Source organism: Penaeus monodon, chromosome 36, assembly GCF_015228065.2.
Source record: "Penaeus monodon isolate SGIC_2016 chromosome 36, NSTDA_Pmon_1, whole genome shotgun sequence".
In the NCBI taxonomy this organism is placed as follows: Eukaryota; Metazoa; Arthropoda; class Malacostraca; order Decapoda; family Penaeidae; genus Penaeus; species Penaeus monodon.
Window position 1 is genome coordinate 5,078,243 of NC_051421.1, and position 15,000 is coordinate 5,093,242.

General features: G+C 43.5%; 1 protein-coding gene across 1 annotated transcript in view; it reads right to left on the reverse strand.

The window, feature by feature from the left end:
• Positions 1-15,000, reverse strand: part of LOC119595500 (adenylate cyclase type 5-like) — a 124,434-nt gene that overhangs the window by 85,473 nt on the left and 23,961 nt on the right. Inside the window, exons 5-6 of the mRNA XM_037944629.1 lie at positions 7,527-7,648; positions 2,571-2,663 (exon numbers count right to left, since the gene is read on the reverse strand). Coding sequence (XP_037800557.1) covers positions 2,571-2,663; positions 7,527-7,648 — 215 coding nt within the window. The remainder of the gene's footprint in view (positions 1-2,570; positions 2,664-7,526; positions 7,649-15,000) is intronic.

Below are 15,000 nucleotides of genomic sequence, written 5' to 3' on the forward strand. Positions count from 1 at the left end.
TAAATTTTATATTATTATTAGGAAAAACCCCCGTTTTTTCATTCGTAAATAGAAGGGGAGCCGCTGGCAATGAACAAACGGAATTAGGAGAACCTCGATTACGAGTGTTACACCACTTTCTTGTTGTTTTTCTCTTCTTTTCTTTTTTTCTTTTGTTTAATTGGGTTTATTTCGTTTGATTTGCCTGATTTTTTTTTCTTTTCTTCGTTCGTTGATTTTTTTTTCTCTCTTTTTTTGTCTCTCATACTGTCTCTGTTTCCTTCGTTCTTTTTTATCTATTCTCTCTCTTCTCTTCTCTTCTCTTTCTTTCTTTTTGGGTCTTTAGTTCTGATTCGTTCTTTACTTTTTTATTCTTTTTTTTTCTCTCTCTCTTTCTCTATGTACACACACACACACACACACACACACACACACACACACACACACACACACACACACACACACACACACACACACACACACACACACACACAAACACACACACACACACACACACACACACGTGCACAGAGCGCTCGGAGAATCGCTACAAAGGAGACAGGCAGAAAAAATGCCTCCATTCATCATCATGACTGTAAAGGTGCCACTGACGAGGGGAGAATGGGGGAGGGAAGGAGAGAGAGAGAGAGAGAGAGAGAGAGAGAGAGAGAGAGAGAGAGAGAGAGAGAGAGAGAGAAAAGGAGAGAGAGAGAGGAGAGAGAGAGAGAGAGAGAGAGAGAGAGTAATAAAAAACAAAATAACAAAATAAAAAATCGGGGGGATAGGAGGCGTGGAAAATGGTGTAGACGTACTTTACTTTGCTTGTTTCTTTGTCTGTTAGACGTCGAGATAATTGACGCCAGCTCGGCAATTCTGGTAAGGATAATTACTTCTTGACAAGTCGGCTATGATAATAATTCAAAACGCAATTATATCATTGGGAAATGCATATTCCTCTCGCCATCCGTCACCCTCTCAAGTGTCATAAAACGCCTCGACCAAAATAACATTAATAATGATATTGTTGATGATGTCGCTCATAATGGTAACGATAACAATAATTGATAGTGATGATAATGACGAAAATAGTAATGGTAATGGTAATGGTAATCATAATGGTAATCATAAGGTAATGATATTTATAGAGATAGTGATAGTGACAGTGATAGTGATAGTGATAGTGATAGTGAAAGTGATAATGAGAATGAGAATGGTAACATAATGAAGAGATTATAATAATGATAATAATATCAATAATAAAACTAACAACAATATTTATAATAATAATAATGATAATAACGATTATATTAATGATAATAATAACAATAATAATAATAATAATAATAATAATAACAGCAATAATTAAAAATATAAGAAGAACAACAACAATAATAATAATAATAATAAAAATAATAATGATAATAATGATAATAATGATAATGATAAAGATGATAATAATAACAATAATAATAATAATAATAATAACAATAATAATGATAATAATAACAACAGAAACAACAATAATAACAATGATAACAACAACAACAACAACAATATAAATAAAAATAATAATAACTAATAACAAATAAAGATGCAGGACAAACAATAACACTAATGAAAGAAAAAACGTATAGAGTTCCAAGGACGTGCACCTATCGATCACGTGACAAAGTGATTCGAGATGCGCTCTGGGGATGAGGATGCTGGTGGCAGAGAGGGAGAAAAAAAGGGCTCTGGTGTAAACAGTCACGTGGTAATGATAATAGAGATGATGGGAGTGGTGGTGGTGGTGGTTTTGGTGGTGGTGGTGGTGGTGGTGGTTTTGGTGGTGGTGGTGGTTTTGGTGGTGGTGGTGGTGGTGGTGGTGGTTTTGGTGGTGGTGGTTTTGGTGGTGGTGGTGGTGGTGGTTTTGGTGGTGGTGGTGGTGGTGGTGGTGATTATAATAATAATAATAATAATAATAATAATAATAATAATAATAATAATAATAATAATAATAATAATAATAATAATAATAATAATAATAAGAAGAAGAAGAAGAAGATAACAATAAAAATAATGATAATGATACTGCTACTACTATTGATCATAATAATAGTAATAATATTATGAATATGGATATGAAAAATGACAGTAAAAATAACACTTGCTCTAACGTAACAGTGAAATAATAATAACAGCAATGAATATACCAATAATATTTAAAAATAACAAGAATAGCAATGAAAATACTAGTACCAATAATAACAGTAACATAATAATAATAACAATAGATATAGCAATAATAACACAGTAACAATAATAACAACAATGCCAATAACAACAATACAAATAACAACAATAACAACAACAAGAAAACAAGAAAACTAACAATAGCAATAACAACAATAGCACTAACAAAGATAACAATAACAACAATAACAATAACAACAATACTACTAACAACAACAACAAACAATAAAGCTAACAACACCAATAACAACAATACTACTAACAACAACAACAAACAATAAAGCTAACAACAGCAATAACAGCAAAACCACTAACAAAAAAAAACAATAAAGCTAACAACAGCAATAACAGCAGCTCACCTGGCAAAGAGTTCGCTGAGCAGGCGGACGAGCTCCTCGGCCGTGCATTGGTCGGAGAGCGTCGTGAAGCCGCAGATGTCCGCAAACAGAATGCTGAGGAGGAGAGAATACGTTAGTAAAAGGGGAATAAAAATATGGTAAAGCGAATTCGGTAAATGAAGAGGAAAGAGAGAGGGAGGGAGGGGAGGGAGAGAGGGGGGGAAAAAGTGAATTCGGGAAATATGGAAGAAAGAGGAGGGGAGAGAGAGAGAGAAATGTGGATTCGGGAAATAAATAAGAAAGAGAGGGAGAGAGAGAAAGAGAGAGAGAGAGAGAGAGAGAGAGAGAGAGAGAGAGAGAGAGAGAGAGAGAGAGAGAGAGAGAGAGAGAGAGAGAGAGAGAGAGAGGGAGAGAAAAGGAATTCGGTAAATAAAGATGAAAGAGACAGATGGAGAGAAAAAAGTAAATTCGGGAAAAAAAAGGAAAAAAGAGAAAGAGAGAGAGAGAAAAAAAGAACTGTGGATTGATACTAGAAAATATGAGAATTAGAAATTATACATCTATTCACCTCCCTTTTGTATATTTTACTTAAATATCTCTTCACCCGTTTATTCAATGTCTATCTGTTTATTAAGATACTTGTTCAGTTATTTATTCATTCCCGTCTTTTTTTTCCCCCGACATTCTATTTAGGTTTTAGAAAATCTCTTCCATTTATTTATTACAATACTTTATACGGTATCATTCGGACGCTTCGATCACGATGATTCACTATAAACTATTAACGGTAATCAGCCAATCTTCTGAATATATATAAGGCTAAGATATGCAATTAATCTCCGGAGCACTTTGAGACAACACGTCGTGTGTGTGTGTGTGTGTGTGTGTGTGTGTGTGTGTGTGTGTGTGTGTGTGTGTGTGTGTGTGTGTGTGTGTGTGTGTGTGTGTGTGTGTGTGTGTGTGTGTGTGTGTGTGGTGTGTGTGTGTGTGTGTGTGTGTGTGTGTGTGTGTGTATGTGTGTGCGTCTGTGAGTACGCACGTACAAGTGCTTAAGGGACTGTATTTGTACGTACGTGCGTGCAGGTATGTGTGCTTATGATACAAAAAAAACGTCTAAGAACGGGCCACACAAACCAGGAACCTGTCAAACAAAGCTCAAACAAAACTACAGAACAAAGGCCCAAAATGAGGCCCAGCCAAGCGCGGGGACTAAACAGCAGCTTCCCAGAGGCGGCGCTGACGGCAGCCTCCCATTCTTCGCTCTCTCATCTCGCATCTGGTCAGAGGCTCGCGACAACAGGTGCATTAGGAGGGCAGCTGTGCGTGCAAGTGTTCCTGAGAACGTGAACGAGAGCGCCGAGTACAGAGGCGGAAAAAGAAGTCTTGTGAAAATAATCTGTTACCTCTTCCATGAAATCGGTTATATATGATGTGTATATATATGGCTAGAGTGCAGCTTCCGTAAAAGATTCATATGCGCGTACACATATAAATTTGTTGATGGATATAAATTTCTGTTAATTAAAAAGCGATGAATTTGACATGATACAGATCATGTGGAATATATCGAAAACGGACCAAAATCGAGCGTACTATTTTTTTATTATGATTAAGGCATGTTTAAACCGCCATATAATATATAAATACAAATTTTCAACTCTCTGAATAGCAATTAGTCTTATCTTTATACCCTGACAACCAATACGTTTCGTCTCGTAATGTAACCCTATTCTTGTTCATCTTCTCTTGTACTGACTGCAGAGTGAGTCAAGGCCAAAGCTCTGTACCGCCGAACAGCAATCGAAAAATTGCAAAGTAGAGAAAAATCAAAAAGTTGCCGTAAACCAAAAGATAAAAAAAAGCATCAAAGCCACAGATATTTTGCACAAAAAACTACTCTTATCATTTCCTGGTCGACTGACTTTTTTTTTTCTTTTCTTTACCTGATCCAAGTTCACATACAAATAGTCGAAAATCCCCCCCCCTCCCTACTCCCCCCCCCTCTAAAAAAATATATACATACGTACAAAATTTCCTCCCAGTTTCCTTTGTCTTACAGCAGCACGGAGGCTATTCCATGGCTATCGAGTACCGAGTTAGAATGACTTGCCGGAAGAATCGTCGAGAAAACACCGGTGAAATATTTGCGAGAACATTCCGCTTAGCAAATTGAATTCATTTGTGTTAGGACGTGTTTGTCATTGCTATTCGCTGCCCCGAACTGCGTTAAGGGCAGGCACTCCGTGTTTAATGTTGGATTAATATATAATGCGATGTTGTGCTGTCATAAGAAAGAAGTAAGTGTAGGAATACTTTGCACGGCGCACATGTGTGTTTTTAAGAAAAAAAAAGAGAAGAGACTGAGAAGAGAAGAGAAGAGAGAGAGAGAGAGAGAGAGAGAGAGAGAGAGAGAGAGAGAGAGAGAGAGAGAGAGAGAGAGAGAGAGAGAGAATCGGACAGAGAGAGAACAAAACAGATAAGAAATAGAGGAGACCAACAGTCATAAACGAAACAAACACACATATACACAAAGGCGCGTCCGGGGCAGAACAGCGTGATAGCGTAATAGGTCCTTAATCATATCAAAGACCAAATCCTTAATCCCGTCTTTGAATGCCGCCCGCTTGAGTTAGTGCCAGAGCCAGAGCCAGACCTAGAGCCAGAGCCATAGCCAGACATAGAGCCAGAGCCAGAGCCAGACATAGAGCCAGAGCCAGACATAGAGCCAGAGCCAGAGCCAGACATAGAGCCAGAACTAGAACCAGACCTAGAGCCAGAGCCAGACCTAGAGCCAGACCTAGAACCAGACCTAGAGCCAGAGCCAGACCTAGAGCCAGACCTAGACCCAGACCTAGAACTAGACCTAGACCCAGACCTAGAGCCAGACCTAGCGCCAGACCTAGAGCGCTGACTCGAAACGGGGCTCTGTGACTCTCCGTATACAAAGGGAGCACAAAGGGTAGTTAATGCGACAAAGAGCAAGGCGAGAAGGAGATGCTCCAGAGGCTACGTGGATGGAGTTCGAAAATGACGCTGGAGGGAGGTAGAGAGGGTGATTCCTAAAGGGCCTCACAGATTTTTCTCGGGTGGGTATTGTTTTAATCATTCGTGAGGCGTTTTTTTTTTTATGGAGATCTTTGTGTTTTTTTTTCTTTCTCCTTTTCCGTCACTTTCCTCCGTTTTTCTCTGTCTTCTTTAATCTATCTCCTTTTCTTCCGTCTTCCCCTATTCCCTCTTCTTCTATATTTATCCATTTATCAATTTCCTTGTCTTCCAGCATCCTTCATCTCCTCTTTCTCCATCTCTCTTTTCTCCATCTTCCTCCATCTCCCTTTCCCCCCATCCTCCTCCATCTCCTTTCCCTCCATCTCCCTTCCTTTCCATCTTCCTCCATTTCCTCTTCCTATATTTTCCTCCATTTCTCCCCCATCTCCCTTCTTCTCCATCTCCTCTTCCTTCATCTTCCTCCCTTTTCCACAATCTCCCGTTTCTCCATCTCCTTTTCCCTTACGGTTTCTTGTCCCTGTGTCTCTGCTCCTCATCGTCAAACCCTCGCCATGTCTCCTTCGATCTCCACGTCCTGCGCAGCTTCCTATCTCCTCCCTCCTCCCTCCTTCCTCCTTCCTCCTTCCTACCTCGTTCCTCCTCCCTCCTTCCTCCTTTCTCCTCCCTCCTCCCTCCTTCCTCCTTCCTCCTTCCTCCTTCCTACCTCGTCCCTCCTCTCTCCTTCCTCCTTTCTCCTCCCTCCTTCCTTTTTCCTCCTCCTTCTCTATCTATCTTTCCTATACTGTGTCAAAGCACTATTTCTCTCTCTCTTTCTCTCTCTCCCTCTCTCCTCTCTCTCTCTCTCTCTCCATCTCTCTCTCTCTCTCTCTCTCTCTCTCTCTCTCTCTCTCTCTCTCTCTCTCTCTCTCTCTCTCTCTCTCTCTCTCTCTCTCTCTCTCTCTCTCTCTCTCTCTCCTATTCTATGTCAAGCGCAGACTACCTGCCACGTGCCTGTAGATCGAGACCAAATCGAGACCGATAACGTCAATTCTTCACAAAGCATTTCAGTTGCTTTTTTCTGTATTTCTTTCCCCTTCTCTTTCTTTTTCTCTTTCTCTTTCTCTTTCCCTTTGTTTGTTTGTTTATTTATTTGTTTATTTGTTTGTTTATTTATTTTATTGATTTTATTTATTCTATGTGTCTTATTTTATCTTATTTATTTCATTTCTTTTATTATTTTACTTTTTCTTCTGTAGCTGTGTCTATCCCTTTCCATTAAATCGGCCTTGCTCTCCCACTCCCTCTCACCCCCACTCCACTCTCTCTCCCACTCCGCTCTCTCTCCCACTCCCTCTCACGCCCACTCCACACTCTCTCCCACTCCACTCTCTCTCCCACTCCACTCTCACTCCCACTCCACTCTCTCTCCCACTCCCACTTTTACTACTATACCCAATATTAATGCTACTCCTACTTCTATCTCTATCTCATACTCGCAGTTTCACTCTCTCACTCCCACTCTGATTCCCATTCCCACTCCGACCCCACTCCCGCCCCTATGCTTACGCTTCCATTATCATTCCCATGATTTCACTCCCACTCCCTTCCCTCTCCTCACTCCCTAGCCTTCTTCTACTCCAACCTCCACCCAAACACCAACTCCCACGCCCATTCACTCGCAACCCCACTCCGCTTTCACTCCCACACTTTCCCTCACACGTCAACTCCCTTTCCCACTCCCTCCCTTCCCTTCCCTTCCTTTCCCTTCCCTTCCTCACTCCCCCCTTTCCCTTCCCTTTCCTTCCTCACTCCTCCCTTTCCTTTCCTTCCCCTCTCCCCCCTTCACTTCCCTTCCCTTTCCCCTCCCTTTCCCTTCCCTTCCCTACCCACCCCTCCCTTTCCCTTCCCTTCCCAATCCCCCCTTCCCTTCCCCCACCCCACCCCCCTTACCCTCCCCCCCTTCCCCCCCCTCTCCTTCCCACGACCACCTACCTGACGTTATCGTGTCTCTGGATGTAGATCTTATGGAACATTGTGTCCTTCGGGATAACCGCGATGTCGGACTTCATCTCCATGGCCACGTGTCTCGGCAGCACCGACAGCAGAAGGCGTTCCTGCGAAGTACACAACACTGATTACATCTCTGGAGTACCGAGCGACGGGAAATTGAGTTACATCCCGGCTTCCCTCCCTGAGAGCTGCTCGTGAAAAAAAACCTGCGGGGAGGAGGGGGGGGGTGAGGGAGGAGAGGAGGGTGAGGGAGGAGGGGGGTGAGGGAGATGGGGAAGGGAGGAGGGAGGTCTGTCGGTAAATCTTTGCATCGGAGACTGTGAGTGATGGTTCCCTTACGGGCGCGGGGATGAAGGCAAACTGGATGGGGAATAGGATCATATGGGGGAGGGAGGGAGGGAGGGACGGAGGGAGGAGAAGAAAAGGGAGGGTTTTGGGTGGAGGGAGGGAGGGAGGGAGGATAGGGGGAGGGAGGGAGGGAGAGGAGGAGAGGGAGGGAAGTCGAGAGGGAGATAGACCATCGTGAATAAAAAGAATCGGAGAAGGCATTTCCCATGCATTGACGAGAAAGAAAAATATTAGAAATATAAACGGCAATAGAAAATAAATAGATAATAAATAAATGAATAAATAAATATTATATACATATATATATATAGATATAGATATAGATATAGATATAGATATAGATATAGATATAGATATAGTAGATAGATAGATAGATAGTGAGAGAGAGAGAGAGAGAGAGAGAGAGAGAGAGAGAGAGAGAGAGAGAGAGAGAGAGAGAGAGAGAGAGAGAGAGAGAGAGAGAGAGGGAGAGAGAGAGAACATCAAATCAAGATAAAATGAACGTAAAATCACCTAGCTAAAATCAGACTCAAACAGTTATCTATGCTCATTACATCCCCTCTTCCCCTGCACAATATTGCACAATGCAACATCCATGTAAGAGGTGGCAGTTTCTCACTGTTTCTAAATGGTTTCCAAAATGTCGAAATTTCTATTGGATGTCAATACTGCCCTACATGAATATGCAAAAAATGTGTGACAAAGGAGTGAAGAAAATCGTTCGTGTGTCTCAGCCAGAGAGAGAGAGAGAGAGAGAGAGAGAGAGAGAGAGAGAGAGAGAGAGAGAGAGAGAGAGAGAGAGAGAGAGAGAGAGAGAGAGAGAGAGAGAGAGAGAGAGAGAGAGAGAGAGAGAGAGAGAGGAAAATGAGAGCGGAAAATGAAAACGTCATTCTGTTGCTTCGAATCCTACACAAAGACTTTTAAACACTCAAACCACATAATAATTATCACGAAAATAAAAAAGGAAACAATACAAAGTATATACAGCACCAAGCAATAGATGTCGCTTGGCAAGTGTAAAAATATAGATAGATAGATAGATACATAAATAGATAGATAGATAGATAGATAGGTAGATAGATAGATAGATATGTAGATAGGTAGATAGATAGAGATAGAGATAAAAAGCAGACGAGGTGAGGGTATAGTAGAGGTAGGGGTCACATGATCACAGCGGAAGAAGGGATGTGTGTTGTGTTCAAAATGTGCTAGATTTGCTATGGGTGTTTGCAAGGATTTCTGTATCTGTGTGTTTTTTCATAGTGTGTTTACAAGTGTGTGTGTGTGTGTGTGTGTGTGTGTGTGTGTGTGTGTGTGTGTGTGTGTGTGTGTGTGTGTGTGTGTGTGTGTTGTGTGTGTGTGTGTGTGTGTGTGTGTGTGTGTGTGTGTGTGTGTGTGTGTGTGTGTGTGTGTGTGTGTGTGTGTATGTGTGCGTGTGTGCGTGCGTGTGCGTGTGCGTGTGCGTGTGCGTGTGCACGTGCGCGTACGCGTGCGTGAGCGTGTGCGTGTGCAATTCCACGCATCCTAAAAATCTTTCATCGTGCACAAGCAAATATTCACATGTATTTGCCCAGTTATATCAAAGGAAATAAATTCCAAGACCATTCATGTGTCCTGCTCTCACTTCCTTTCACTTGCAAATGCAACGAAGTCAAGTGAATTGGATATGAATTCAATTGAGAAAAAAAAACCTCTTAGGTTTGTCAATCAACTCAAAATCTGATCCGATTCACGCTCACACAAGCCGTTCTTCAGGTTCTTAGAAACACTAAAACATCGCACAAAATGATCAAGAATCTCGGGATTGTTCATTACTTCATTTTATTTTATCTTATCTTATCTTATTTTAATTTATTTCATTTATTTATTTATTATCTTATTTGTGTTGCCTTTCTGAAACTCTATTATAAGCTACCATGCTCCTCCTTAATGAAAACGTATAAACCTTCAATGCAACAGAATACAAAAACCTTTACTTAAGTTTCACTCAGAGATAAATACATAAATAAAATTATGACACGTGTATGATCTAGATTACTATAGTCCCCGCTCTCACAGCTCTCCGCCGTTTTCTTTCATAGATTCCGGTCAAGCCTTGTCAAATGCTCTTGACCTTGACCTGCGAAATTCCTTTCCCGTTTTGACCTGCCAAGAGGAACATTGCAGTGCCATGTACCAACGGCAGTGTATATTATATTTCGAGTTAATAATATCTATATTAAAAAGAAAACGAAGGGAAAAAATATGGCGTGGATATCCCTCAGATTTTGAAAATTCCCTAAAGTCGATAAAACAGCGCGTCTTCAATGACCAACAGGCCTTACAGTGTACATTCCCGACGTCGCTGCTTGAGTCTCATTCTCATACCGTCATTCTCCCCCCCCCCCTCCCCCCCACGACTCTTGGGAGTTGTTTTCTTTATGGGAAATGACTACTTCAGGAGACTTCGAAACTTCCAACGGGGACATAAGAGAATTCGGATCTTTTCTCTGGAGCCGAAGAGCAAATACTTGTGATATGATTTTCATCGACAATAGACTAAAGATCCTTTTTATCAACAGGTTTCTGAGGTTTATCTTCCTTTTCTCTTTCCTCTCTCTCTCTCTCTCTCTCTCTCTCTCTCTCTCTCTCTCTCTCTCTCTCTCTCTCTTTCTTTCTTTCTCTCTTCGTTCTTTTCTTTTCTTTTCTTTTATTCTCTCTTTTTCTTTCTCGGCTTTTTCTTTCTCTTGTTTCTTGTTTTTCTTTCTTTCTCTTTCTCATTTTCTTTTTCTTTTTCTTTTTTTTTTTTCCTTTTCTTTTTCTTTTTCTTTTTTCCTTTTCTCTCTCTCTCTCTCTCTCTCTCTCTCTCTCTCTCTCTCTCTTCTCTCTCCTCTCTCCTCTCTCTCTCTCGTCTCTCTCTCTCTCTTCTCTCTCCCTCTCTCTCTTCTCTCTCTCTCTCTACCCTCCCTCTCTCTCTCTCTCTCTCTCCCATTCCTCTTCCTTCTCTCACTCCCTCTCCTATGCCTTCTTTACATTCATTTTCTTAAACACGTACATTATTCTCTCTCCCTCTCCCTCTCGATAAATCTGATTATGCCCTTATATACATATTAATCAGCGTCATCTCCCCGAGCTTCATTGAAATCTAAATAATCCTCATCAGTATTCACATTTACCGATGGAATAAAAACGGATCATGTGATAAGGATGATAAGGATAATGAGCAGACCCAACAATGGCGATTACGATGCGGCCGATGATGAAAGTAAGAGAGAGGCGGTCACAGGGCGGAGGGCGTGATGACGAAATTATGTGGGAGCGATGGTGACCTCTCTGTGTCCCCCATCATATCCTCTCTGTTCTCCCTCTCCGTTTCCATAATTTCCCCTCTCCCTCTTCCTCTCTACATCCGTCATCATATACACTCCGTTCTCCCTCTCTGTTTCCATTTTCCTCTCTCTCTGCCTCTGCGTGTCCCTCTTCATCTTTCCTTCTCCATCTCCATCTCCTTCTCCCTCTTCATCTGCCTTTCTATCTCCCTCCTTCGTTCTTCTTCTCTTCGTCTACCTCTCTCTTCCTCCCTCCCTTTCTCTCCTTCTCCCTCCATTTCTTTATCCCTCTCCCTCTCCCTCTCCCTCACCTTCTTCTCCTTCTCCCCCTTCTCCCCCCTCCTCCCTCTCCCTCTCCCTCTCCCCCTCCCTCCCCTCTCCCTCACCTTCTTCTTCTCCTTCTCCCCCTTCTCCCCCCTCCTCCCTCTCCCTCTCCCTCTCCCTCTCCCTTTCCCTCACCTTCTTCTTCTCCTTCTCCCCCTTCTCCCTCTCCCTCTCCCTCTCCCTCACCTTTTTCTTCTCCCTCTCCCCCCTCCTCCCTCTCCCTCTCCTTCTTCTCCCACTCCCTCTCCCTCCCCCTCTCCCTCCCCTCTCCCTCTCCCACTCCCTCTCCTTCTCCCTCTCCCTCTCCCTCACCTTCTTCTTCTCCTTCTCCCCCTCCTCCCTCTCCCTCTCCCTCTCCCTCTCCCTCTCCCTCACCTTCTTCTTCTCCTTCTCCCCCCTCCTCCCTCTCCCTCTCCCTCTCCCTCTCCCTCACCTTCTTCTTCTCCTTCTCCCCCCTCCCCCCCCCCGCGAGCCCTTGAACGCAGGAAGAAATTGAAAAGGAGATCAATCCGCCACAATAATGCGCCGCTCCGAAGCCGCCCATTATTACTGCATGTTGTAAAGGGGGCGCCGACGACTCGCATATGAAAGTGGCAAGGAAGCCCTATATCAGCCGAGGGAAGGAAGCAAATGATCCTCGTCTTCTCGTCTTCTCGCCTCCTCCTCCTCCTTCTTCTTATCTCCTCCTCCTTCTCCTCGTTTCCTCCCCCTCGTCTCCTCGCCTCCTCTTCCTTCTCCTCGTCTCCTCGCCTCCTCTTCCTTCTCCTCGTCTCCTTCCCCTCGGCTTCTCTCCCTCGCCTCTTCCCCTCCTCTCCCCCTCGCCTCCTCGCCTCCTCGCCTCCTCGCCTCCTCGCCTCCGCCTCCTCCGTGGCTCTTTGCGGGGGCCGTGCGCTCAGACACCGCTTACGGGGCTCCTAATTCGATTCAACACGTTCACACAACATGGGCGTGTCACACGCACACTAACGTACAAGTACACACACACACACAGACATACACAATCTGTCTGTCTCTGTCTCTGTCTCTGTCTCTGTCTCTGTCTCTGTCTCTGTCTCTGGCTCTGGCTCTGGCTCTGGCTCTGTCTCTGTCTCTGTCTCTGTCTCTGTCTCTCTATCTGTCTCTCCCTCTCTCCCTCTCTCCCTCTCTCCCTCTCTCTCCCTCAGCACCGCAGGGTCGCAAGCACCGGAACGCCAATCGCCAATCCCTCATTCGCGGTGAACGGCGACAGGAAACATCCGGCCGCGAAATACAACATTGCTGGAACGCAAACCTTATCCGTCTCAGCGGTCCCGGCGGGTCGAATCAGCAAGAAGCAAGCGCTGCCTCTTGATTACGTCGATGCTTTAGAGCTTCTGAGAAAAGCCCAGGGATATATTTTTTTTTCCCGGGGTGTTTCGTGTTTTTTTTTTTTTTTTTTTTTTTTTGGGGGGGGTGTTGGTTGAGTAGGTGAGTAGGTAGATGGGTAGGTAGATATACAGATACAGACATAATCAATAGATAGACAAATAGATAGACAGACATACAGATAGTCAGAGTGAATGAGAGATATTGATAGATCGATAGATCGATAGATAGATAGATAGATAGATAGATAGATAGATAGATAGATAGATAGATAGATAGATAGATAGACAGATAGATAAGCAGACAGGCAGACCGACCGACAGACAGACAGACAGACAGACAGACAGACAGACAGACACAGATAGACGGATACACAGAGAAATAAATCGAGAGACGAGAGGAGAGAGTGCGAGGGAGATCAGAGACCTCTGATCTCCTTCGCACTCTCTCCTCTCAACCGCGGAGTCGTGTGCTACCAATATTTGTTGACTTGGTTCTCTCCTCTTGATTGTTGACGCGTCCCCTCTTGGCGGCAAACTTTGGCCCTCTTGACATCCCACAGAAAGCAGTCAAGCAGGACGAACAGCCTGAGAGTATCGTGCATTCAGTCAAGGGCAAGCGTAATTTAATTGCATCACGCGCATGCACACGAGGATGCAGTTCTGTGTCTCTGAAGTACGTGTCTTTGTTTGTCTCTAAGTCTGTCTGCTTGCTCTGTCGCTCTCTGTCTCTCTATCTCTCTCTCTCTCTCTCTCTCTCTCTCTCTCTCTCTCTCTCTCTCTCTCTCTCTCTCTCTCTCTCTCTCTCTCTCTCGTTCTCTCTCGCTCTCTCGTTCTCTCTCGCTCTCTTGCGCTCTCTCTCGCTCGCCCCTGCCCCTGCTCTCGCTCTCTCTCTCTTCCCTTCCTCTTAGGTACATTTTTTAGGAATATCAGATAATACCTTTCATGAGTATTTCTATTTCAATTCATTCCTTCATCTTCTTTTCTTCTTCTTCTTCTTCTTCTTCTTCTTCTTCTTCTTCTTCTTCTTCTTCTTCTTCTTCTTCTTCTTCTTCTTCTTCTTCTTCTTCTTCTTCTTCGTCTTCACCTCCACCTCCTCCACCACACCACCACCACCACACACGACCTCCTCCTCCTCTTCCTCCTCCTCCTCCTCCTCCTCCTCTTCTTCTTCTTTTTTTCCGATTCTTCCTTTCCTTCTTCGTCTTCCTCCTCCTTCTCCTACTTTTCTTCTTTTTCATCTTCATTTTCCGATTCTTCATTAATTTCTTTCTCGCCTCCTTGCTACAGCAGCCGAGCAAAATAATAAAATTTTCTTATCCTCTGCAACTGTACTTTGAGTTCCGATCAAACAAAAATAAAATTTTTACTCACTGATTATGAACAAAATTAATCATCGGACCTTTTTGGCTTGTTATTCACTAATAATCAAAGGAAAAAAAAGTGCAACGTGTAGTCTTGACATCGAAATAATTATTAAATTTTCGCCTTCTAACCTTCCCTGCTCTTATTTCGCCTTGGCAGTACCTGTGGTATCGATCCTGGTATTGTATAGATATTGCAACATCATATTGGCACCGCTAAAATAGTGGATCCAGGTTTCTGAGAGAGGAATTGACTGTCGATGCACACACACACACGCACACACACGCACACACACGCACACACACACGCGCACACACACACACACACACACACACACACATACACACACACACACACACGCACACACAGCTGCTACGAAATGTCACCGGCTGCCCTTTCAAGAACCGGAGGCTTTGTGGGAGGCGCTTGCAGACGGAGAGGAGGTCGCGGCTGAAGTGTTCTTGGATGCTGTAACTATGCTGCTTGGAACGGGGACTTTGTGCGCTGAGGAGCGGGGGTTTAGCGGGCTGTGTGTGTGTGTGTGTGTGTGTATGTGTGTGTATGTGTGTGTGTGTGTGTGTGTGTGTGTGTGTGTGTGTGTGTGTGTGTGTGTGTGTGTGTGCATACCAACACGCACCCAATCCCTTTATATATTCACTGTTCATTCAAACATTCCAGAGGAAGAACAGGTCTTCATCTTATCTGCAATGTTATTATTGTTGTTCCGTTTGTAGTTGTTCTTGTTCATGTTTTTATTCTTCTCGGTGT